Below are 24,733 nucleotides of genomic sequence, written 5' to 3' on the forward strand. Positions count from 1 at the left end.
TCACAGTGTTGTATGGAGGGGAGATATGTATGATGATTATAAGCCTGCGATGGGTGTGTATTTGTGGGGTATTAATGATCTCCCCCCCCCCCCCCTCACTTCCTGCCCCGACATGTGAGACCGTTATCTCCGAGCCGCACCTCATCTCTGCTACATTCCTATGTATCCCTAACTATCTAATATTAACTACAACTCCCAGCATGACTTGCCTGCCTTCTGGGATTTGTAGTGACCCACAGAGGCATGTTAGTGTCCTCAGCTGATGGAAATGTATGATTGTAAGAAGTGGCCCACGGTCACCTGTAATATACTGTGTATGTGATAAGAGTAGAGTGTGTGCAGAACGCCATAGATGTGATACAACATGGGGGCGCTCATATTTACTTAGTGACTTATAAGCTCGGTGTATCCAGCTGCCCTCGGTCTCAGTGGATAAGTGCAGATTCCAGCGGTCATCCATCCATTATGCCGGCCTTCCTGTTAGGTGTAGTTGTCAGCGGTCAGGCTGATAGCTGATGTGAATGGGGGTTAAGATAGGAAAATAATGACCCTATAAAATATATAGTGGCCTCCAAATCGGGACATTTTTTATCTTTAACAATGCAATATGCGTTTAGTCAGCACCAGCAAAAGCATTCTTATTACCCCGGACAATGAGATATCGACTACAAGTCTTGTCAAAGCAGTAAAAAGTTCAAAGTGCAATGAATTAGTGATGCCTAGATTATCCAATGTAACATCAATATTCAGTCAATACAACTGGAAGGGGGAAAGGGAAGAAAGAGGAAGGGGGAAAGGCAGAACAACATCTTCTTAAGCCAACATGGTGACAGTCGTCCCATGCAGCCCAGTTACGGTTAAATGAATGAAGCCCGCTTGGAGCGTCTCCATCTGCCTGGTCTCCATGATCCTCGCTGGTGCTCCTTAATAATGGGAGCAGATGTTTTCTCCCATTGGGAGGCAATAAGGCATTTAGCCGTTGTTCATATATAGAGGAGCAGCCTGGCAGGATGTTTTCCCATAGAGCGAGGAGGTACATTGAGCAGGGAGGTCAGAGGATCTAGCACCAGGAATTAATTTCCTGGAAGAAGTCGGGGACATTATGTCTATACAGAGACTCAAAAGACCCCATTATAAAGACACCAAGGTATTTGCGTTTGTCTCTCCAGGCGAATTTAAGTTTTCCTCGTGGGACCCGCACTGCTGAGTGAGGTTATTGGGGGGGGGGGGGGGGGGGCTTCAGTTTTTGTAGTTTTTACTTTATATCCTGAAATGCTCCATATTCCATTAAAGTAGCATGTAATTGGGTAAGGAGACTTGTGGATTGCATAAAGTGAGAAGAATGTCGTCTGCTAAAAGACAACTTGAAGTCCTACCCCTTTACTGGGAATCCCTGAATGTTCTGGTTATACCTTATGTTGCAGGCCAAGGGGAGATGGGGGCATCACTGTCTAGATCCATTAAAAATATTATTACGTGAGGGAGCGTAACTACTTAACTGGGTGAGGAGTAGAGCGTTATGGCTTAGAGCAAAGGACCCGAGAAACCGGATCTGTTTAAAGGCGCAAATCAAGACGGCCACTTCAGCCTATCAGGCACCTTCAAAGCAGCGAGACTGAAGGCCCCGTCACACATAGCGAGATCGCTGTAGCGTCACCGATTTGGTGACGCGACCTCGCCAGCGATCTCGCTAAGTGTGACATGTAGCGGCAACCAGGCCCCCGCTGTGATGTCGCTGATCATGCTGGAATGTCCTGCGCCATTTTTTGATCGCTGTTGACCCGCTGGCCAGCATGCATCGCTGTGTTTGACACCGACGAGCGACCTCGTTAGCGACTCAGAAATCGTGGACGCAGGTGGGAGTCGTCAGAATCGCTGCTGTGTGACAAGGTCCCAACGACCGCCGAGGTCATTATATGGATCGTTGCTGCATTGTTGAATAAATCTGCCTTTTTGACGGCCATGTAGCGACGGACCAGCGATCCTTACCAGGTCGTATCATTGTCAGGATCGCTGGTGCGTCGCTTAGTGTAACGGTACCTTAAGTAAAAGACCAGACCGTTCGCATCTTTTAAGAACATCAGCTCAGTAGTGAGCGTGGACATGTAAAAGCTGAGATCCAGAGATTAGGAACAGGACATTTACAGGACATTTCATAGCTTTCCCATCTTTCATAAAAACCCCTTACATCACATCCTGCAGTGTCGGAGGCAGTCCATTTTACTTAGAATCCACCAAAATGGACACTGACTCCGAGACTCCCGACTCCACAGCCCTGGAAGGCACATAAGTATAAATCTGATCATACGCTTGGGGATTGGTGTAAATATGGGGTGTAGTAATTGTGACCCAAGCCAGATGTGTATGAGGAGGACTGACACCGACTTGCCAGGGTTCTCGCCTTTTGTTTGGTGCACACATCATCAGCATTGTAGATAGGGTTTAGTAGAGTGTCATCCGTGTGCTGCTGAAAAAATCCAGGGGAAGAGGAAACCCGCAGCCTTTCCATCAGTGTGGATTTTTATTGCAGTAATTCACACTTGCTGTCTGGTTTACCAGCAACAGGAGCAGAATTTCCGCCCTCATTAGCTCCACGTGGTCGTCCCCTTAGAGCGCAGCGTAGCCCTGTATATATGTGAGTGGATATAACTGTCTGCTCAGGCTCTGTGGACCTGCCAAGTGCAGGTCCTGGTCCAGTCTCCTGTACATAAAGCTCTCGGGTTCTCCGGCATCATCGCGTGCCCGTCCACATTAGGCCTGTTTCACACATCAGTTTTTTCAACAGTTAAAATCCGCCAAAATGGCGGACAACGGATCCGTTCCTGTACTGACCACAACGTTTGGCACCGGACCGTTGTTTTAACGGATCCGGTGAAGGAGGAATTTTAAAGGAACCGCTTCCCAGGGAAGAGAGAGAGAGAATTTTTTTTCAGACGCCAGAACTGAGTTTAGGGTTAAATTACCGACACAGGCATTTCTCCCGGGCATGCGCAGTAGAAAATGCGGAGCCGGCCGGGGAAAAAACATTTCATTGTCCTTCCTGCCCGCTCAGCGGACGGCAAAATCTTGGCGGATCCGTTAAAAAACGGATCGAACGGATGACCATCCGTCAAGATCCGCCGTTAATACAAGTCAATGGGGAAAAAACGGTTCCGCCAAGAAAAATGGCGGATCCGTTTTTTTTGCAAAACGGCAGATTTTGACTGATGGGGGGAAAAACGGATGTGTGAAACAGGCCTTAGGAGGTGACCGGCGCAGATGGACATGCAGCGGCAGATTCTCGCCAGGACAGGAGGCACACACATTCTTGCGGGAATCTGCCGATGCAGCGCCATCCGCGCCTGTCACCTCCCAATGTGGATGTGCCGGGATCCCTATATCATTGTGCAGTGAAAGGTTGACTTTGGCTATGTACGCACATTAAGTATTTGCTGCGGTTTTTTTTCTTTACAGATTTGCCACAAAAACTGAAGCATTTCCTTGTGCCAGCAAAGTACTGAGATCCCTGTAGCCTCGTGCACACCGCACTTAGTTGCTTATCTTGCAGATTTGAAGCAGTTTCATTTCTGCAGCCTCAGTCCTTTCAGCATATTTGCAGCATTTTTCACTATTCTAATGGGGAAAAATGCTTCAAAAAGCCACGTATTTTTTGCTGTGTTTTTCTACCAACACATCAGAATTTACAGCTGATGTTTCTGCTGCACGTACACACTGTGGGGAACTTATTAAAGGGATCCTGTCACCAGTTTTGGCCGATATAAGATACGGCCATCACCTTTCAGGGCTGATGTACAGCATTCTGTAGTGCTGTAGATAAGCCCCATATCTTACCTGCAAGAGAAGAAAAATGAGCTTCACTATTCTCACCTGTGGGGCGGTCCGGTCTGATGGGTTTCGCTCTTCTTGGTCCAGCGCCTTCCATCTTCTTGCGATGCCGCCGTCCTGCTTGCTTCATGTGGATGACGCGTCCCTGCATCATCCACACAGGCGTACTTCTCTGCCTTGTTGAGGGCAGAGCAAAGTACTGCAGTGCACAGGCTCTGGGAAAGGTCAGAGAGGCCCAGATTGGTAGAGATCTCAGCTGTCAGACACCAAATTATCTGGGGGGCCTCTGCTATTCTGTGGATCGGTGATTACATGATCTTAATGGAATACCACTTTAAGCTTAGAAAACTTTGTAGCTGCCTCTGGTCTATGCAGTGGGCGCTACGTCAGACCTCCCCCAAAAGGCTGGTGCTAGGGTGAGGATGTGAATCACGAGGCCGTTGGGACCATTGATGGCAGCAATTGGGTTCAGATTCATCAAGATGAGTGATCCTGTGGCGGTAAATTAGATCAGTCCCGTCACTCCCAGATCCTGCAGTCGGGGTTGGCGTCCTGGCTGTACATGGCAGTAGAGGGAGACCCTTGATCTTGATTTGGGGGACCACCTTTAAGGTCCTTTTACACAGACAAACCATTGGCACAATATATGATGGTCAATCAGTAAACTTCTAGGCAGAGAGTAAATGATGCACACTGTAGTAGATCGCTCCGCGCATAGGCCGCCGTTGTTCTTGGGAGCGCATAGAGGATGATGCTCGGACGTGAGCGAATATCCCTTATGCTGCACAGAAGATTGTTTCATCCGATGAGCGAGTGTTTTGCTCATTCATCTGGTGCTCGGCAGCCTGTTTATATGGCAAGATAATCGTGAAATGTTTTTCGCCATGAACGTTTTATTCAGTGTAAATTCCCCTCTAGGGTCCAGGCGGTCATGCACTTTGACCTCCCGGATGACATTGGTATGTATAACTGATAATCGGCCACCGATGATGGGCAGACGGGCTCTGGGCCGGGGAGAGTTGTTAGTCCAGTCCAGGGTGGACGTCGTCAGTTGGATCAGGGTTATGCACTTAAAGGTCTGCAGAATTGTGACACATCTTGCTTTATCCTGCAGTTGCTCTGGGGAAGGGGCGCGTTTATACTGCCGTCCATGAATGATGGGTTTCAGGCCTGTCCTCCTTCTCCGGACTCCCTGGATGGGTCCGGCACTCGGCTGTTCTACTCGCATCGCTCCTCGGCCGCTGTCTTAGATGCTTAACATTGCTGAGCAGCAGTCAGCAAGGCTTTTAATAGCTTGTGCCTTAAGCGACTGGTCCAACAACTGGATCTCAGGGTCGTCCATGGATGAGCCGAGAGAAATGTCCATTGTAGATCACATCAATGGTTTGCAATCATGGCAGCTCGTCATAACCCAAATGCTATGGGTAGCTCCATTGTATTGTCGTGGAGAGACTCTGTGCTTCCTATACTTTATACCTCCATGGAGAGAGAAGTGTAACACCTGTTTGTATCCTTCACCCTCCTGTGACAGAGCGACGTTGCAGGAGAGGCACTCTGATGACTACAGGTTGTGTCTTATGGGAGTTGTAGTCCTGTAGGGTCGGCAGAGCACTCGAGCCCCCCCAGCGTCTCGTGACCTCAGATGATCACAGTCACTTAGTGTAAAGTCTGCAGCTGTAACGGGGGCCAACGTGACCCCATAGACGTAAGATAATCTGCTTAACCCAGAGCCGCAGCTGAATATCTGATGTGATTATCTGATAGGTAGCAGTTGAGGAGGAAGAGGATGGGACATATTTAATTTCAGCATGCTCCATCCATTTTTTCCTTTGGCGATCTGTCTGGCAACGACTTATCCTCCATTGCACCTTGTAGAGACCGATCCGCTGAACCCGATGTGAATAACGGGATCGGGAGGAATTGCTGAACTCCCCACAAACCCCAAATAAACAGCAGTCTGTGTCTCCATGTATATGACTGAGCCCGGAGCTGAACTCCCCATAAACCCCAAATAAACAGCAGTCTGTGTCTCCATGTATATGGCTGAGCCCGGAGCTGAACTCCCCATAAACCCCAAATAAACAGCAGCCTGTGTCTCCGTGTATATGGCTGAGCCCGGAGCTGAACTCCCCATAAACTCCAAATAAACAGCAGCCTGTGTCTCCCTGTATATGGCTGAGCCCGGAGCTAAACTCCTCACAAACCCCAAATAAGCAGCAGCCTGTGTCTCCCTGTATATGGCTGAGCCTGGAGCTGAACTCCTCACAAACCCCAAATAAAAAGCAGCCTTTATCTCCCTGTATATGGCTGAGCCCGGAGCTAAACTCACAAACCCCAAATAAGCAGCAGTCTGTGTCTCTATGTATATGGCTGAGCCTGGAGCTGAACTCCCCATAAACCCCAAATAAACAGCAGCCTGTGTCTCCCTGTATATGGCTAAGCCCGGAGCTGAACTCCCCATAAACCCCAAATAAAGAGCAGCCTGTGTCTCCATGTATATGGCTGAGCCTGGAGCTGAACGCCCCATAAACCCCAAATAAACAGCAGCCTGTGTCTCCCTGTATATGGCTGAGCCCGGAGCTAAACTCACAAACCCCAAATAAGCAGCAGCCTGTGTCTCCCTGTATATGGCTAAGCCCGGAGCTGAACTCCCCACAAACCCCAAATAAACAGCAGCCTGTGTCTCCCTGTATATGGCTGAGCCCGGAGCTGAACTCCCCACAAACCCCAAATAAACAGCAGCCTGTGTCTCCCTGTATATGGCTGAGCCCGGAGCTGAACTCCCCACAAACCCCAAATAAACAGCAGCCTGTGTCTCCCTGTATATGGCTGAGCCCGGAGCTGAACTCCTCACAAACCCCAAATAAGCAGCAGTCTGTGTCTCCCTGTATATGGCTGAACTCCCCTCAAACTCAAATAAATGGCAGCCTGTGTCTCCCTGTATATGGCTGATCCCGGAGCAGTACTCTCCACAGACCCCCGACCCCCCCCCCCCCCCCCAAAAAAAAAAAAAAAGAAGAAAAAGCAGCCTGTGTCTCCCTGTATGTGGCTTATTCCGGAGCTGAACTCACTCCCCACAAACCCCAAGTAAATGGCAGCTTATGTCTCCCTGTATAGGACTGAGCCCGGAGCTGAACTCCCCACAAACCCCCCCCCCCCCCCCCCCCTCGAAAAAAAAGAAAAAAAGTCAGCCTGTGTCTCCATGTATATGGCTTAACCCAGAGCTGGACTTGCTGTATTGTGTCCCTTACCTGTCATCAGCCCATGGCAGCATTCACTATATAGAACCATGTCGGATGGCCCTCAGGTCGCTGCACAGCCATTAGCACTGTTATATTAGGGGCGTGAACACTTTTTTTTTTTTTTTTCACTTTTACCCTTTAAATCATGCGGCTTGTATTCTTAATGTGTGTGTATTTGTCTTTCAGGGCAGAAAAAGATGATGAGACAGAACAGGAGGAATCGCAGAGGCCTCCTGACCAACAGTAAATGCACTTGTTTGTGACTATACATATATGTGACTACATCATTATCTGCAGTCTCTGCACCCCCCACCCCAGTACATAAGGGGAAGGGGAAAGACGCCACAATGGAGGCCCCTGCTGTGTCTGATAAGGCCTGTGGTTTCTGTCATCCATATGTGTAGTAATGGGGCGTTCTTATTTAGCGGTTTTCTACCCAGCGTGTAATAAGTAGAGTCCATAAAACCTCCCATAGATCAGAATCCCAGAGCTGTACTCGCTGTTCTGCTGGTGCAGTTACTGTGCACATACTTTACCTTACTTATTCTGTACTGATCCTGAGTAACATCCTGTATTATACCCCAGAGCTGCACTCACTATTCTGCTGGTGCAGTCTCTGTGTACATACATTACATTACTGATCCTGAGTTACATCCTGTATTATACCCCAGAGCTGCACTCACTATTCTGCTGGTGCAGTCTCTGTGTACATACATTACATTACTGATCCTGTGTTACATCCTGTATTATACCCCAGAGCTGCACTCACTATTCTGCTGGGACAGTCACTGTGTATATACATTACATTACTGATCCTGAGTTACCTCCTGTATCCCCAGAGCTGCGCTCACTATTCTGCTGGTGCAGTCACTGTGTACATACATTACATTACTGATCCTGAGTTACATCCTGTATTATACCCCAGAGCTGCGCTCACTATTCTGCTGGTGCAGTCACTGTGTACATACATTACATTACTGATCCTGAGTTACATCCTGTATTATACTCCAGAGCTGCACTCACTATTCTGCTGGTGCAGTCACTGTGTACATACATTACATTACTGATCCTGAGTTACATCCTGTATTATACTCCAGAGCTGCACTCACTATTCTGCTGGTGCAGTCACTGTGTACGTACATTACATTACTGATCCTGAGTTACATACTGTATTATACTCCAGAGCTGTACTCTGTAGTTTTCAACTTCTGAGGTGAAGTCTTCCATTATTTGCTGTTTGTTCGGTGTCTGCACATTGTGTGTTCGGGACGGGGTCTCTCTGTGTAGCTGCTTGCTGAGCGGTGAGGACGGGGTCTCTCCGTGTCGCTGCTTGTTGAGCGGTGAGGATGGGGTCTCTCCGTGTCGCTGCTTGCTGAGCGGTGAGGACGGGGTCTCTCCGTGTCGCTGCTTGTTGAGCGGTGAGGACGGGGTCTCTCCGTGTCGCTGCTTGCTGAGCGGTGAGGAGGGGGTCTCTCCGTGTCGCTGCTTGCTGAGCGGTGAGGACGGGGTCTCTCCGTGTAGCTGCTTGCTGAGCGGTGTGGACGGGGTCTCTCCGTGTCGCTGCTTGCTGAGCGGTGAGGGCAGGGTCTCTCCGTGTAGCTGCTTGCTGAGCGGTGAGGACGGGGTCTCTCCGTGTCGCTGCTTGCTGAGCGGTGAGGGCGGGGTCTCTCCGTGTTCCTGCTTGCTGAGCGGTGAGGGCAGGGTCTCTCCGTGTAGCTGCTTGCTGAGCGGTGTGGACGGGGTCTCTCCGTGTCGCTGCTTGCTGAGCGGTGAGGACGGGGTCTCTCCGTGTCGCTGCTTGCTGAGCGGTGAGGACGGGGTCTCTCCGTGTCGCTGCTTGCTAAGCGGTGAGGGCGGGGTCTCTCCGTGTCGCTTTTTGCTGAGCGGTGAGGGCGGGGTCTCTCCGTGTCGCTGCTTGCTGAGCGGTGAGGGCGGGGTCTCTCTGTGTCGCTGCTTGCTGAGCGGTGAGGGCGGGGTCTCTCTGTGTCGCTGCTTGCTGAGCGGTGAGGGCGGGGTCTCTCTGTGTCGCTGCTTGCTGAGCGGTGAGGGCGGGGTCTCTCTGTGTCGCTGCTTGCTGAGCGGTGAGGGCGGGGTCTCCGTGTCGCTGCTTGCTGAGCGGTGAGGGCGGGGTCTCTCCGTGTCGCTGCTTGCTGAGCGGTGAGGGCGGGGTCTCTCCGTGTCGCTGCTTGCTGAGCGGTGAGGGCGGGGTCTCTCCGTGTCGCTGCTTGCTGAGCGGTGAGGGCGGGGTCTCCGTGTCGCTGCTTGCTGAGCGGTGAGGACGGGGTCTCTCCGTGTCGCTGCTTGCTGAGCGGTGAGGGCGGGGTCTCTCCGTGTCGGTGCTTGCTGAGCGGTGAGGACGGGGTCTCTCCGTGTCGCTGCTTGCTGAGCGGTGAGGGCGGGGTCTCTCCGTGTCGCTGCTTGCTGAGCGGTGAGGGCGGGGTCTCTTCTGGGCGGACCTCCCTCCTGATCCTGTGATACCGTTGGTCCAGGCCCGTTTTGCGGTTGTGTATTACGGCTCTTGTGACTCTGGCTTCGTGGAGCTGTGTCTGGCTGGTTTTGGGGCCGCCGTCTGCTGTGTCTTCTGCTTGTTGGGCTCCGGCTTTTGGTCTGGATACATTTTTCTGGACTCTATTTTTCTACTTCTTCGGGGCTTGTGCACACGTCGTAGGTTTGATGCGGTTTTGCCATGCAGATTTGCTAGCATAACCTGAGGCAATCCTGATGCCAGCAAAGTGAATGAGAAACCTGGAGTGTCATGCACACGCTGCTTACTTGTGCCTTGCAGAAAATAATCTGCAGCGTCGATTCATTTTTGCAGCATTTTTCACCATTGACTTCACTCAAATTAGTCAAAAGTGCAGGAAAAAGCGCATCAGAACATGGCAATAACACGCGTTTTTGAAGCAGCATTTTTCCTGCCAAGAGCTGCAGAAAGTTCTCTATCTGTTTCCTCGTGGTGCGCACATAGCTGCTGACATCTGCTGACCACATGGTAACGCCTCCTCTGTGTACGCCGTCCCCCATACATGACGTGTGATCTGACCTCTCGGACTCGTCTTGAACCTTGAACCCGACCGTCCCCTCGTGTCGGAGGCTGCACTTTCTTATAGACCTTTTCTCTCTTGTGCCAGAACTCGTTTTTTTTTCTGCTGGATGTTTCCTTAAATAAAATGCATTTTTGCATCGACATTTGGGTGGGAGTCAAGTACCACCTGCCGCCTCCTGGCTCTGGCATCACTGAAAATTCCCTGTTGCTATGACGACAGTCGCCCGTCCGTCACGGGGTGCAGTATAATGCCAGCTCTGTGATTTAGTGGAATTGCTGATGTCACCATGCGAGCGCAGGCGGGGAGAGCGTCCATCTGTCAAGGCCGTAGAGGGTTAATCCTGGGTTCATTACCCATCAGTGTTACTGAGGGCAGAAGTCTACAATGCCCACCTTACTCCAGCACTTGTGATCTTGTGGGGGAGATGTTAGCGACTCCTGGTGACTTTTGGGTTGTTGGCAGCTCGCCCTATGGCAGGATTCAGGTGAGGTGGAAAAACTAAACTTGCGCTCGGTGTCAGATCCATTGCAGGGTCTCACAGGAAGCTCAAAGGATGAGAAAGGGGCACCATTACATTTGGCTAAAAATCATTTTTAAATTAGGTTTTATTATAAATATTGTGGAGTTTGTCTTCTACATCTAATATGCATCATTGTGCATGGCAGACTGCAGAGCGAGTTACCGGTGGTCGCTCAGTGAGCTCATTCTCAGGTCTGTAATGTGGATCTCTATCCTCTGTGTATCACCATGCATGGCAGGTACAGAGCGGGTCACCAGTGATCAATCAGGTAACTGTCACAGAACAGATGAGATCACTGGTGGCTCATTCTGCTGCTGCTATGTACAGTAATGCATAGCGGATGTAGAAGAGAGATAAGTCACTGACTGGAAGCTAGTGCACTGTCTGACTAGTAACCCATTCTATGTACAGTGATACAGAAAAGATGTAGAATTGAAATTGTCCAAAAAATTTTATCAAAACCCCTTTTTGCCAAAGTATTAATGGAATTGCCAATTAAAGACGACCAAAAAACGCGTTGAGGCAGCAGATGAGAAAGGTGTCAGACTCTGGGAAATCCGGAAACCACGAAGGCCCGTCTCCTTCCACTTCTCAGGACATTCTCCATCTGGCATCAATGTGTTGTCAGATTGTTAAAAGAATTGTCCACACTCATATTATTTTTTATTTTTTTTTTTTTTTTAGTCTGCAGGCATACTTCTTCAAAAAAAAAAAAAGTAGTGAAATTGTCTTTACATACTCGCTGCTGCCCCTAGTTTCTGTGTATTTGGCTGCTGTGGTGAAAATCCATCTACAGCACATGATCGTCTGCAGCGGTCAGATGCTATAGTCGTGATGTCACCACAACAATCTCAACAAGACTAGTTGGGCAGCAGTGAGGCATCACTGGGATGTCGTGGAAGTACGGCTGATTGTCTTTAAACCTTCGACTAAAAAACATGAAGTTGAAAACCCCTTTAATCTGTAGTCCACAGCAGATGTCTGATGGCTGCCCTCACCTGGCCTAATGCCGCACCATGGCAAATAGCCGTTCACCTGCCATATTGAGTTTCTTTATTTTTCTTTTATGGACGCTGTTGTGGAAAGACTGTTCATAGCGAATGACCACTGTGCGTCTTATCATTAGCCGCCCAAACCACGGGTCACTGCGGAGAGCAGTTCATCATGGTGTCCAAAGTGTCATCGGTGGCCAATACACCAACCCTGAACGACTAGAAGAAGTGACCGCAGTGTGTACGTGTGGTGGGGAGGCGCCATTGAGGCCCTCTGTGGACAGCGGGTGACGAGAAACACACAAGGGCAAGAAGCGCAAAGGCCTGGGTTGAACTATAGGGACACCCCACTTTTTTGGCTCAAATAGGTTGGTTGGTTGTGGTATCTGTACGTGGAAGATCGGCTAAAGACGTCGTATCAGCAGTTTCTGGATATCTCCGGTGTGCTCCAATAATATGTTCGAGTCCCTGCAGCTGTCAGACGTGCGGGATTGCCTAACAAACAGGCAATCCCCACGTGTGTTGGATAACTCTTGAGCGTGCTCGGATGACATAATATCCGAGCACGCTCGCTCATCACTTGTCATCAAAAATCAGGAAATTGTCTGATCGCTTCTGGACAATGACCACCAAAGTCAGGGTGGTCTGTCTGCAGTCAGAAGACCTGCAACAGATGGTGTATCCTCCACTGAGCCTAAATATGGCTGCGGTGAGGCCGTAACGACCAAGGCCACGTGTGGAGATCAGACTCTGGATCCGTGAGCTGCAGCCGAGAGTAATACATCTTGACAATTTTTGTACTTTGTGCCATTCTGAAGCGTCTTCAGCATATCGCTCCACACCTGACTTTTCAGGACAAGTCCTCAAACAGTTGTGTGAAAGAGTTCACCCCTTTACTATTCTTCTGCATGTTTGTCACACTTTACATGTCTTATGTTTGTCTAATATTTACATTTGTTTGATGATCTGAGACATTAATCACAAAATGCAGTTTATAAATGAACGTCTTTATTATTAATCTAAAAAGAAATCCAACCCTACAGAGCCTGTGTGAAAAAGTGATTACACCCCTCCTTTTAAAATATATTAATTGGTTTATCACATCTTTGGGAAGCTGAGGTCACATCCCCTATCCACACCCAGGCCTGATTACTGCCATACCGGTTCTCAATCAAGAAATCACTTAAATAGGAAGTGCCTGACAAAGTGAAGTAGACCAAAAGATCCTCAAAAGCTAGACATAATTCCACAGTCTTGATAAATTCTAGAACAAATGAGAAACCAAGTACCATATTTTTCGGACCATAAGACGCACTTTTTTCCCCCAACATTTTGGGGAAAAGTGGGGGGTGCGTCTTATGGTCGCAATGTACTAACCTCCGAGGCTGGTGCGGGGGCTCTGTAGTGCAGTGGTGGCAGCAGGCTGTGACCCGGTGCAGGGGTAGCGGCTCTCTGTGCTCCGGTGCAGGGGCGGCGGCTCCGCCGGCATTTCCTCCAAGACCGGAGGCCCCCCGCACATCCCTTGCTGGCCGCCGCCATGTTGCGGTGGCCTCCGGGAACATGGACGCTGGGAAGATGGCCGCCGGTCCAGGGACGGCGCATGCGCAGGTTCAGATCTCATCCCGAGATCTCGGGTGACGAGATCTCATTGCCGAGATTTGAATCTGCCCAGCTGCCCCAACCCAGCTTCCCCAGCCCGAGCACAGCCCATCTGCCCCAGCCCACCTGCCCCAGCACAGCCCAGCTGCTCCAGCACAACCAACCTGCCACCACCGCACGAGCCTGGAGCACTTAATGACCCCTGTGACCACTCCTCCACCTGTGACTGATCCCTTCCCAGGTAAGCTGAATTCGGACTGTAAGACGGACCCCCATTTGACACATTATTATTTTTTTCCCTATTTTCCTTCTGAAAATTGGGGTGCGTCTTATGGTCCGGTGCGTCTTATAGTCCGAAAAATACTGTAATTGAGATCTATTAGTCTGGAAAAAGTTATAAAGCCATTTCTAAAGCTTTGCGGCTCCAGCGAACCACAGTGAGAACCATTATCCACAAATGGTAAAAACATGGAACAGTGGTGAACCTTCCAAGGAGTGGCCAGACGACCAAAATTACCCCAAGAGCACAGCGCAGACACATCCAAGAGGTCACAGAAGACCCAACAACAGCATCCATAGAACTGATCCATAGAACTGCAGGCCTCACTTGCCTCAGTTAAGGTCAGTGTTCATGACTCCACCATAGGAAAGAGAGCCGGCAAAAATGGCCTGCATGGCAGAGTCCCAAGATGAAAACCACTGCTGATCAATAAGAACATAAAGGTTTGTCTCCGTTTTGCCAGAAAACATCTTGATGATCCCCAAGACTTTTGGGAGAATACTCTGTGGACTGGCGAGACCAAAAGTTGAACTTTTTGGAAGGTTTATGTCCCATTACATCTGGCGTAGAAGTAACAGCATTTCAGAAAAGGAACATCATACCAACAGTAAAATATGGTGGTGGTTGTCTGTTTTTCCACTTCAGGACCTGGAATGGTTGATGTGGAAAATGGAACCTTGAATTCTGCTGTCTACCAAAAAATCCTGAAAGAGAATGTCCGGCCATCTGTTCCTGACCTCAAGCTGAAGCACACTTGTGTTATACAGGACAATGATCCAAACACACACCTGCAAGTCCACCTTTGAATAGCTGAAGAAAAACGAAATTAAGACTTTGGAGTGGCCTAGTCAAAGTTCTGACCATAATCCTATTGAGATGCTGTAATGACCTTAAAAAAGCGGTTCATGCTCAGAAACCTCCAATGTGGCTGAATTACAATAATTCTGCAGAGATGAGCGGCCAGAATCCCTCCAGAGCGTTGTAAAAGCCTCATTGCAAATTATAGCAAACACTTGGTTGCAGTTGTTGCCGCAAAGGGCAGCCCAACCAGTTATTAGGTTTAGTGTGCAAAGACTTTCTCACACAGGGCCCTGTAGGTTTGGATTTCTTTTTCCCTCAATAAAGACCTTCATTTATAAACTGCATTGTGTTATCTTTGTCTAGTATTTACATTTGTTTGGTGATTGGAAATATTTAAGTGTGACAAACATGGAAAAGAAAAGGAAATCAGGAAGGGGGCGAACACTTTTTCACACAACTGTACGTGTAAATTGTGATGGTCCATAGACGCCCAGGAGCCCAGAGATCTCTCAGCGAGTCGCTGCAGGACATTCACAGGGTGAGGATTTGCAAAAGCAAATTCCATGGTGGATTTGTGGTGAAATCTGCAGCTGCTGTTCGGGATTGATGTTCCTGGTCTGGATTGTAAAAGCCACGTCCCGGTCTTAAGTATTTGCAGATCATCTGAAATGTGGGATAAAAAAAAATTCTCATACGTCGTCAGCAGAATCCTTTGTGTGAACGTGGCCTTAGTGACTTCTGGCAGCTTTACTGAAAGCTTTCACAAGCCGAACGATCCCAGGGTATTGAAGCCATTGGATCTCTATGCCATAGACCTGGCGCTGCATAGATGGACCGATAAATGTATCTGCATCATCCTGAATGAGCTTCTCCGGGGGCCACATATAGCTGCATGGCTATTATACCGCCATACCCTCCCGCATGAGCCGCAGGACTTCTGTGGGGGATATGGAGGCTAGGAATTAGGTTAGGTGCTTTACATAAGCCGGTAATTTCCAACACTCAACTTAGCAAAAAGTTTTCATTTTAAAGTGACAGCATAAAGTTGTGACAGATTCTGATTGCAGCCACTTCTGTCACATGTTCGATGTCCTGCAGGCGATGAAGTCGCCCTGTATTGGCTGCAGCGTGACCCCCCCCCCCCCATCTTATCGCTGATTTGACCGTTTTCTCTCTAATCTGTGGATGTTAGCTGTCTGCGGCAAGGGGGGCGAGTAGCAAGAAAATAGAGCAGACTGCTGGACGCGCTCGCTCGCCTTTGAGCAGACTGCTGGGCGCGCTCGCTCGCCTTTGAGCAGACTGCTGGGCGCGCTCGCTCGCCTTTGAGCAGACTGCTGGGCGCGCTCGCTCGCCTTTGAGCAGACTGCTGGGCGCGCTCGCTCGCCTTTGAGCAGACTGCTGGGCGCGCTCGCTCGCCTTTGAGCAGACTGCTGGGCGCGCTCGCTCGCCTTTGAGCAGACTGCTGGGCGCGCTCGCTCGCCTTTGAGCAGACTGCTGGGCGCGCTCGCTCGCTTTAGAGCAGACTGCTGGGCGCGCTCGCTCGCCTTAGAGCAGACTGCTGGGCGCTGCCATACGTAATCGCCAGAGCTCAGTTCACACCTCAGCTGCTGTTTTATGAAAACTGCAGTGAGACATCTAGCAAGTGATAAAGCCCCAGGCGGCTGCCTAAACCTGGCCACAGATTCCCTCTACAGATCTTAGTTTGGGTTTGCAGCTGACTGGTCTGTCTCCATGGTAACAGACAACAAAACAGGCTGCGTAGTCTGATCCTGCTCTACTTATTAATACAACACGTGTGTTACAATTAATGAGGAGGTGAATGGGCAGGAGCGGGCGTGCAGAAAAAGGTGTACACCATAAATAGATGTATACCTGTGTGCTAGTATGTCCTTCCCAGGAACACGTAGGACCCATAACAAGTGTGCTAAATTACAGAAAATGTTACGTATATATGTAAATCCACACCAATGCAAACAAAAGGCTGTATATGTGCACTGTACACTCGATAGCAAGCTTAGGGGTAGGTGACAAACCGGAGCACAAACAGGTAATCTATAAATATAGGCGTATGGAGGTCAGCCTAGTTTGCCCAATCTGCCATCATAGCTTACGTGCCAATATGTATCTGGTTACACGGTAAAAAATGCAACAAACCTAGTGCGAAACACTGTACAGTAACAAAGTAATTACCATATTCACCGCTCTGCAGTCCAGCAAAGTTCTTAGTGGCATCCACTGTAAAGAAGAGTCGCAGGACTAGGACTGTCGATCGTGGACTGCGTGACGTCACACGCTGCTGTACCTGTGACCGCATTACCCTGTATTTGTGCGTTCAGCCACCCCACCGGCCGGGGCCGCCAGTCTGCTACGTCGCATCTCTACTTGCGTCATTATTTGGCCAGGGTCCTCCGCACGTTAGCTGCGATGTCATGGTGGGAAAACTGATCTCCTTAGGTATTTTATTAAAAAAAATAGAAGTGTTTGTAGCTTTTTTCCCATACGCTGTCCTTCTCTGAAGGATTTTAGCACAGGCGTCTCTCGTTTGGTGTCTGTTACCGTATTACTCAGCTCAGCAACCGTGGATGCGGAAAAAAAATTTATAAAGTAATTCTTTTTTTTTTTTTTTTTCAGTTTGACAAAACACTTCCCCCACCCCGACCACATATATGGGGCCTGCAGGAGATTAAAATGTGAAGCCATTGTCACATACCCGCTTCTTGGCACGTGACTTGGGGTTGCGCCTGCAAGGGTTAATCTATCTCCTCTCACTCAGTCCAGCATTCAACCTCTGTCCTATGCTGCAATGGGAGCATAAATCACACCCCGACACAGATCACACACCGAATACACAGGCGATGAGTCCCAGAAGTACCACTCTACTGTCTGCCAATCCCCAGGATCACACACTAAAGTTACTGTCACACTTAGCGATGTACCAGCGATATGACGCGGTCAGGATCGCTGGTACATCGCTAAGTGGTCGCTAGTGAGCTGCCACACAGGCAGATCTCACCAGCGACATCGCTGGGGACGGGGGGTCGCTACTTACCTGTCACACTAGGCGATCCTGACGTCCTCCCGCCCGGCTCCACACTCGTCTCTCCACAGGAAGCTGACGACGAGAAGCGGTCCTGAACGTTCTCGCGCGATCAGCGATAACCAACGGGTCGTAGGTAAGTATCACACACAGCGATATCGCTAGCAATATCGCTATGACGGCACTAGTTATAGCGATATTGCTAGCGATATCGCTTAGTGTGACAGTACCTTAAGGCTATGGATTCTTTAGAGCATACAAGGTTCAAACTTATTAAAGTTTTAAGCTTTAATAGGATGTGGAAATAAAAAGTGACATACAAACATGCAAAACAGTTATAAAAATAAAAGGGAGAAACTTACCGAAATATCAAAACTTTGCAGTCTGGTATTCTGCTCCCTGAGGGGGGAGGAATATGAAATGGATTACACCAGCTTGACTGTCCCTCAGTCTGTGAACATCTTTCTTTGTGTAAAGGCCTAATTTATAGATTTAGCCTGGAGATCAGATTTCTAGACCAGCCTCTCATGTTAATAATCTAATTCCTGGTTTGAGACTGGACCATGGCTACTTATCAATGAATACATTTAGGTTCTTGTCTTAGATTGTCAGGCTGCAAATAGGTCTCATTTGTCTTCTGTCTTCAAGGGATCCCAGGTGTGAAATGTTTCCAATTTTGTGTGTTCCCAGGAAAGCCCCCTGGGGTCTGAGACCAGGAAAACTACCTTTTCTCAGGATAATATGTTATCACCTTTGTGAGACCTGCAGCTTAAGGACAGATGCTAGTTAACTGCCGGACATATATCACCTACAAACACATTTCCACTACATCCATCAATACATTTTATATCTTCTATCTGTTGCTGCATTCCTGAGAATTTGGTGTTTTCATTCATGTGCAAATGATCAGTAAGTGCTCTGGGTGTGGTCAAGAACTTCCCAACACTCTACCTCCACAGGGAAATCACTTTGGGAGACAGTGACTCCTTAAGTGCTGTCACACCCTTTACAAAGGGTTTTCTAGTACCTGGACAGCCACCTTTGAAAATAAAAGCTCCTCCTATCCCCCCACTTGCATAGTTCCAGCGATGTTGGAGCCCGTGTGGCGCATCGTTCCAGCGATGTTGGAGCCCGTGTGGCGCATCGTTCCAGCGATGTTGGAGCCCGTGTGGCGCTTCGTTCCAGCGATGTTGGAGCCCGTGTGGCGCATCGTTCCAGCGATGTTGGAGCCCGCGTGGCGCATCGTTCCAGCGATGTTGGAGCCCGCGTGGCGCATCGTTCCAGCGATGTTGGAGCCCGCGTGGCGCATCGTTCCAGCGATGTTGGAGCCCGCGTGGCGCATCGTTCCAGCGATGTTGGAGCCCGCGTGGCGCATCGTTCCAGCGATGTTGGAGCCCGCGTGGCGCATCGTTCCAGCGATGTTGGAGCCCGCGTGGCGCATCGTTCCAGCGATGTTGGAGCCCGCGTGGCGCACCGTTCCAGCGATGTTGGAGCCCGCGTGGCGCACCGTTCCAGCGATGTTGGAGCCCGCGTGGCGCACCGTTCCAGCGATGTTGGAGCCCGCGTGGCGCACCGTTCCAGCGATGTTGGAGCCCGCGTGGCGCACCGTTCCAGCGATGTTGGAGCCCGCGTGGCGCACCGTTCCAGCTATGTTGGAGCCCGCGTGGCACTGTCCGTTATTGGGCAGAGGCATTCTCTTGATTGAGCCTTGGACAAGCAGAAGTAACTCGGCAGCCCCATCAGTGTCTGATTGGCCGCAGCGCCCACGTGGCAGAACATTGCCGCAGGACACCTGACGACACCATTGCTGTAGACACGCTGTGTGGGAAGTGGGTATCTGTTATTTTATGACTACTTTTATAAAGAGGTTCTCCAGGGAGACTCATTTGCACATGACAGAAAATGCTAAGGACTCAGGAAGCAGCAACATTTGATCTAAAGGTGTTGATGAATTTACATTTCACATACCTTCATGCCCCTATATTTGGAGTGTGGGAGGAAACTGGAGAACCCGGAGGAAACCCAGGAAACATGGGGAGAACATACAAATTCCTTGCAAATGTCCTTGGGTTGGATTTAAGCACAGGACCCCAGCGCTGCAAGGCTGTAGTGCTTACCACTGAGCCGACGACTGCTAATCACTGAGCCACCGTGCTGCTCATCTTACTGATGTATACCCTTTAATTTATTGGATAAGAACCTGAGCATTTCTAGACCATTTGTGAAGGTTTGTGGAGCGTTGATGTGATTCTGTGCGGGGTTTTCCTTTTCCCTGCAGCCACATACAGGTGCTTCTCAGAAAATTAGAATAGTGTTTATTTCTGTTAATGTTGAGGATTATGGCTTACAGCCACTGAAAACCCAAAATTCATTATCTCAGTAAATTGGAATACTTTATTACACCAGCTTGAAAAAATAATTGTAAAATCCGAAATGTTGTTCTACTCAAATGTATGTAAATGTACTTGGTCGGGGCTCCTACTGCATCAATTCCTGTATCAATGCGGCGTGGCATGGAGGCGATCAGCCTGTGGCACTGCTGAGGGGTTATGGAAGCCCAGGTTGCTTTGATAGCAGCCTTCAGCTCGTCTGCATTGTTGGGTCTGGTGTCTCTCATCTTCCTCCTGACAATACTCCATAGATTCTCTATGGGGTTAAGGTCAGGCGAGTTTGCTGCCAATCAAGCCCAGTGATACTGTTGTGTGTACACCAGGTATTGGTACTTTTGGCAGTGTGGACAGGGGCCAAGTCCTGCTGGAGAATGACATTTCCATCTCCATAAAGCTTGTCAGCAGAGGGAAGCACGAAGAGCTCTAAAATGCCCTGGTAGACGGCTGCGCTGACTTTGGTCTTGATAAAACACAGTGGACCTACACCAGCAGATGACATGGCTCCTCAAACCATCACTGATGGTGGAGACTTCACACTAGACCTCCAGCAGCTTGGATTGTGGCCTCTCCACTCTGAGTCTTCCTCCAGACTCTGGGACCACTGACAACAGTCCGGTTCTTCGTTTCCTTGGCCCCGGTAAGACGCTTCTGGCGTTGTCTATTGGTCATGAGTGAGTGACCCAAGGAATGTGACACTTGTAGCCCATGTCCTGGATACGTCTGTGTGTGGTGTGAAGCAATGATTCCAGCAGCAGTCCACTCCTTGTGAATCTCCCCCACATTACTGAATGGCCTTTTCTTAACAATCCTTTCCAGGCTGCGGTTATCCCGGTTCCTTGTGCACCTTTTTCTACCACACTTTTTCCTTCCACTCCATTTTCCATTAATCTGCTTGGATCCAGCACTCTTTGAACAGCCGGCTTCTCTAGCAATGACCTTTTGTGGCTTCCCCTCCTTGTGGAGTGTGTCAGTGACTGCCTTCTGGACATCTGTCAGGTCAGCAGTCTTCCCCATGATTGTTGAGCTACTGAAACAGACTATGGGGCCTTTATAAACACTTGGGAAGGTGTTTTTTTTTTTTGTTAATTATTCTAATTTCCTGAGATAATGACTTTTGGGTTCTCATTGGCTGTAAGCCATAATCACCAACATTACCAGAAATAAACCCGTGAGATAGATCACTCTGTGTGTAATGACTCGATAGAATAGAGGAGAGTCACTTTTTGTATATTGTGAGAAGCTTCCTGTATCAGTAACATGTGGATGGTTGCACATGAGTACAGGTCTCCCTCGTGTGACCACCACTACCCTCCTGTGTAATGATCGGCTCCGATAAGGTTTTATTTGTTCCTGGAGAGAACTAATCCCATTTGCGGTGAAATGAGCTGAGTCAGCTGAAATGAACAACGGTGAAATGTGGCGGGAAGTGTGAATACTGTATCAGACCGGAGGCCTGAGTTTTTAGCAGGCTTGTACTAAACGCTTAGTCAGGGGTAACCATTATCCCCTTAGTGATGGGGACAAATTTTTGAAATCTGATCAATGTCACATTGTGCTAATATCTCTTGAACACTTCAACAAATCCCAGTGGTTTTGAGATTTTTTTTTTCGTGGCACATTATGTTTTATGATAATGCTAAATTTAGGTTGATATGTTTTGTGTTAGGGTTATTCACAAAAAATATCAGAAATTTGAGAAAAAATGTTAAAAAATTAGCAATTTTCAAACTTTGATTATCTCTTTAATCCAGATAGTCATACCATAGAAAAACCTTAATAAATAACATTTTCTCCATCTCTGCTTTACATCAGCACCATTTGTAAAATGTTCTTTTATTTTGTTAGCATTTCAGGAAGTTTCAAAATGGAGCAGCAATTTTTCGTTTTTTCAAGGAAATTTACAAAAATTTATTTTTTTAGGGACCTATCCAGGTTTGAAGTGACTTTTAGGGGTCCTATATATTGGTAAACCCCCAAAAGTGATAGCATTTTAAAAACAGCACCCCCTGATGTATTGAAAACTGCAGTCAGGTAGTTTATTAACTCTTCAGGTAATTTTCAGGAATTAATACAAAGTGACATGACCGGAATGAAAAAAGTGTTTTTTATCACCCAAATGTCGGTAACTTCTGAACAGGTCGTTACAGCTGACAGACTCTAAGGCCGCTATTTGGCCAAGAATTGCCACTGCAAACATCAGGACCACACAATCATGATCTCGGTGCAGATTGGGATAAAGAGAAAGCGCCCACACTCTGTTAACCATTTATATGATGTAATCACTATTGACAGCAGCATTTAATGGGGTGAACAGATGTGGTCGGTGCCAACACTGATCGTGGCTGATGCAGCAAGTTGTCAGCTGTAGTGGACAGCCAACAGCTGCTGGATTGTCCCTTGTATGGGGAGGCTATTCTCTTATATCTCAGGTCAGTAAAAAGACGTATTGGCGGTCATTAAGGGGTTAAATCTGTGCCTGGACCAGTGCATCTGGGGCACTCCTGGTGTGGCTGGTATCTGTCAGTGATCACAGGACCCATTGTGTACCAGCGAGCGAGGCCCTATAAATCTTATGTTCACTCATTGCATAGAAAAGTTTACAGCTCCCATGCAGACCTGTTATGAATGGGTCACCGAGGAGGATAGCAGGGCCAGGCTAAGCCACAGAAAACCAGAGAGGTTGGTAACTAAGCGGATGCAGACCCCTGATCCTATCCACACAACTAGCAGTAGCCGTGGAGCGTACCTACGATGCCTTAGACGCCTCGGCACAGCCGGAGAGCTAACTAAGCCTAAAGCAAGAAAGGGGAAATCTAAACTGCCCCTGAGCAGACTCCAAAAGGAATAGATAGCCCCCAAATACATATTGTCGGTGAGACAAGATGAAAGCACAAACGCAGGCAGAAAAATAGACTGGGCAAACGATGGGGCCCACACTGACTAGACAGGAAAGGAAAGACACTGTCTGCAATCACGCAAAAAACTCTGCAAAAAGGTCCAACACATCTGATGCAAAAACACTGAAGTCACACGACTTCGCCCCCCACTATATCAGCACTCTGGTATATTCTGAAAGCAAAGCAAAAAGAGACCAATATAAAAGGGGACAAAACAAACTGGCACATGCAGTAACATATGGGCGGTGATTCAGCCCCAGCCGGAGCTAGCTGACCCGCACAAAGCAGAGATAAAACCAGATCAAATGCAAACAGAATAGCAAATGAACCACTTAGCTGAACATGCAGGGAAAGAGCAGGAGACATCAGACCTCAGGACGCACAGGAAAAAAAAATCACCAGCAGGGATAGAGGGAGTCAGCTGTCTTAAATCCCAATCAGAAACCCCAGATCTCCAATCGTCTTGCTCATTATCAGGTGGCAAGCCTCTGTTAGTCACATCAGCTCCACTGCCTCCAGTAACCACCAGAGGGAGCCCAGAAAGAGAACTCTCAATCTGACCAGCTCCACTATCTTCAGTAATCACCAGAGGGAAGCCAGAGAGAGAATTCACAACACAGACCTGTCGGTCTCCAAAGAGACACCATAAACTTTGCACCTCCCTCTGTTTCCCTCTACAATTGATATTCACACAATGCCCAAAGCAAACAAACTACAAAAGTTTGTTTCCTGTCAACTAGCGCGGAGATTCAGGCTGTGTGCCCACGTAGCGTTTCTTTTTAAGCGTTTTTGATGCGTTTTTCGGGGTCAAACCGCATCAAAAACGCTGCCTGGTTCCCCACTGGTCTCTGTACCTCCTCTTATTGAGCCCCGCAGCACCTCTAATAACTCTGCCTGGTTCCCCGCTGGTCTCTGTACCTCCTCTTATTGAGCCCCGCAGCACCTCTAATAACACTGCCTGGTTCCCCGCCGGTCTCTGTACCTCCTCTTGTTGAGCCCCGCAGCACCTCTAATAACACTGCCTGGTTCCCCGCCGGTCTCTGTACCTCCTCTTATTGAGCCCCGCAGCACCTCTAATAACACTGCCTGGTTCCCCGCCGGTCTCTGTACCTCCTCTTATTGAGGCCTGCAGCACCTCTAATAACGCTGCCTGGTTCCCCGCTGGTCTCTGTACCTCCTCTTATTGAGCCCCGCAGCACCTCTAATAACACTGCCTGGTTCCCCGCCGGTCTCTGTACCTCCTCTTATTGAGGCCTGCAGCACCTCTAATAACGCTGCCTGGTTCCCCGCCGGTCTCTGTACCTCCTCTTATTGAGCCCCGCAGCACCTCTAATAACGCTGCCTGGTTCCCCGCCGGTCTCTGTACCTCCTCTTATTGAGCCCCGCAGCACCTCTAATAACGCTGCCTGGTTACCCGCCAGTGTCTGTACCTCCTCTTATTGAGGCCTGCAGCACCTCTAATAACGCTGCCTGGTTCCCCGCTGGTCTCTGTACCTCCTCTTATTGAGCCCCGCAGCACCTCTAATAACACTGCCTGGTTCCCCGCCGGTCTCTGTACCTCCTCTTATTGAGCCCCGCAGCACCTCTAATAATGCTGCCTGGTTCACCGACGGTCTCTGTACCTCCTCTTATTGAGCCCCGCAGCACCTCTAATAACGCCTGGTTCCCCGCCGGTCTCTGTACCGCCTCTCCTGGCCGTATAGATATGTTACCTCTGCAGCCAGTCACTCCCCAATCAGAGGAAGTCCAGAGACCGGCAGGAGAGTCGCAGAAAGGTAAGTCTTTGTCACCATTGTTCTTGTGAAAGCTGCAGCCGCCGTACAGATACATGTGAGGACATGGCGGCTTTTGTTAATACATGAGAGTAACCAGAAATCTTTCTTTATTTCCTATAATAATTACATCTTTTTTCTTTTTTTTTTTTTTTTCCATGTTTTTCTCCTTGAATGACGACAGAGAAGAGGACGACAATGAGGTGAGACTCCTAAATCTCATAACTACGTACCTTGATGTAGCCCTTCAGTTCTCAATGCAAATCTGTTATCTGCAATTAGATTCCAGTTGTTACAAAAATTCCCACTTAGTGTTAGTTGTGATTTATTG

At 48.8% G+C, this 24,733-nt stretch overlaps 1 protein-coding gene across 2 annotated transcripts in view; it reads left to right on the forward strand.

The window, feature by feature from the left end:
* Positions 1 to 24,733, forward strand: part of SETD2 (SET domain containing 2, histone lysine methyltransferase) — an 81,467-nt gene that overhangs the window by 1,873 nt on the left and 54,861 nt on the right. Inside the window, exons 2-3 of one of the 2 annotated variants that reach the window (XM_073551163.1) lie at positions 7,254 to 7,310; positions 24,587 to 24,605. In XM_073551163.1, coding sequence (XP_073407264.1) covers positions 7,254 to 7,310; positions 24,587 to 24,605 — 76 coding nt within the window. The remainder of the gene's footprint in view (positions 1 to 7,253; positions 7,311 to 24,586; positions 24,606 to 24,733) is intronic. The other variant, XM_073551164.1, reaches the window with a different exon arrangement.

Source organism: Dendrobates tinctorius, unplaced genomic scaffold (genome assembly GCF_039654945.1).
Source record: "Dendrobates tinctorius isolate UK_male_01 unplaced genomic scaffold, ASM3965494v1 ptg000173l, whole genome shotgun sequence".
NCBI classification, from domain to species: Eukaryota; Metazoa; Chordata; class Amphibia; order Anura; family Dendrobatidae; genus Dendrobates; species Dendrobates tinctorius.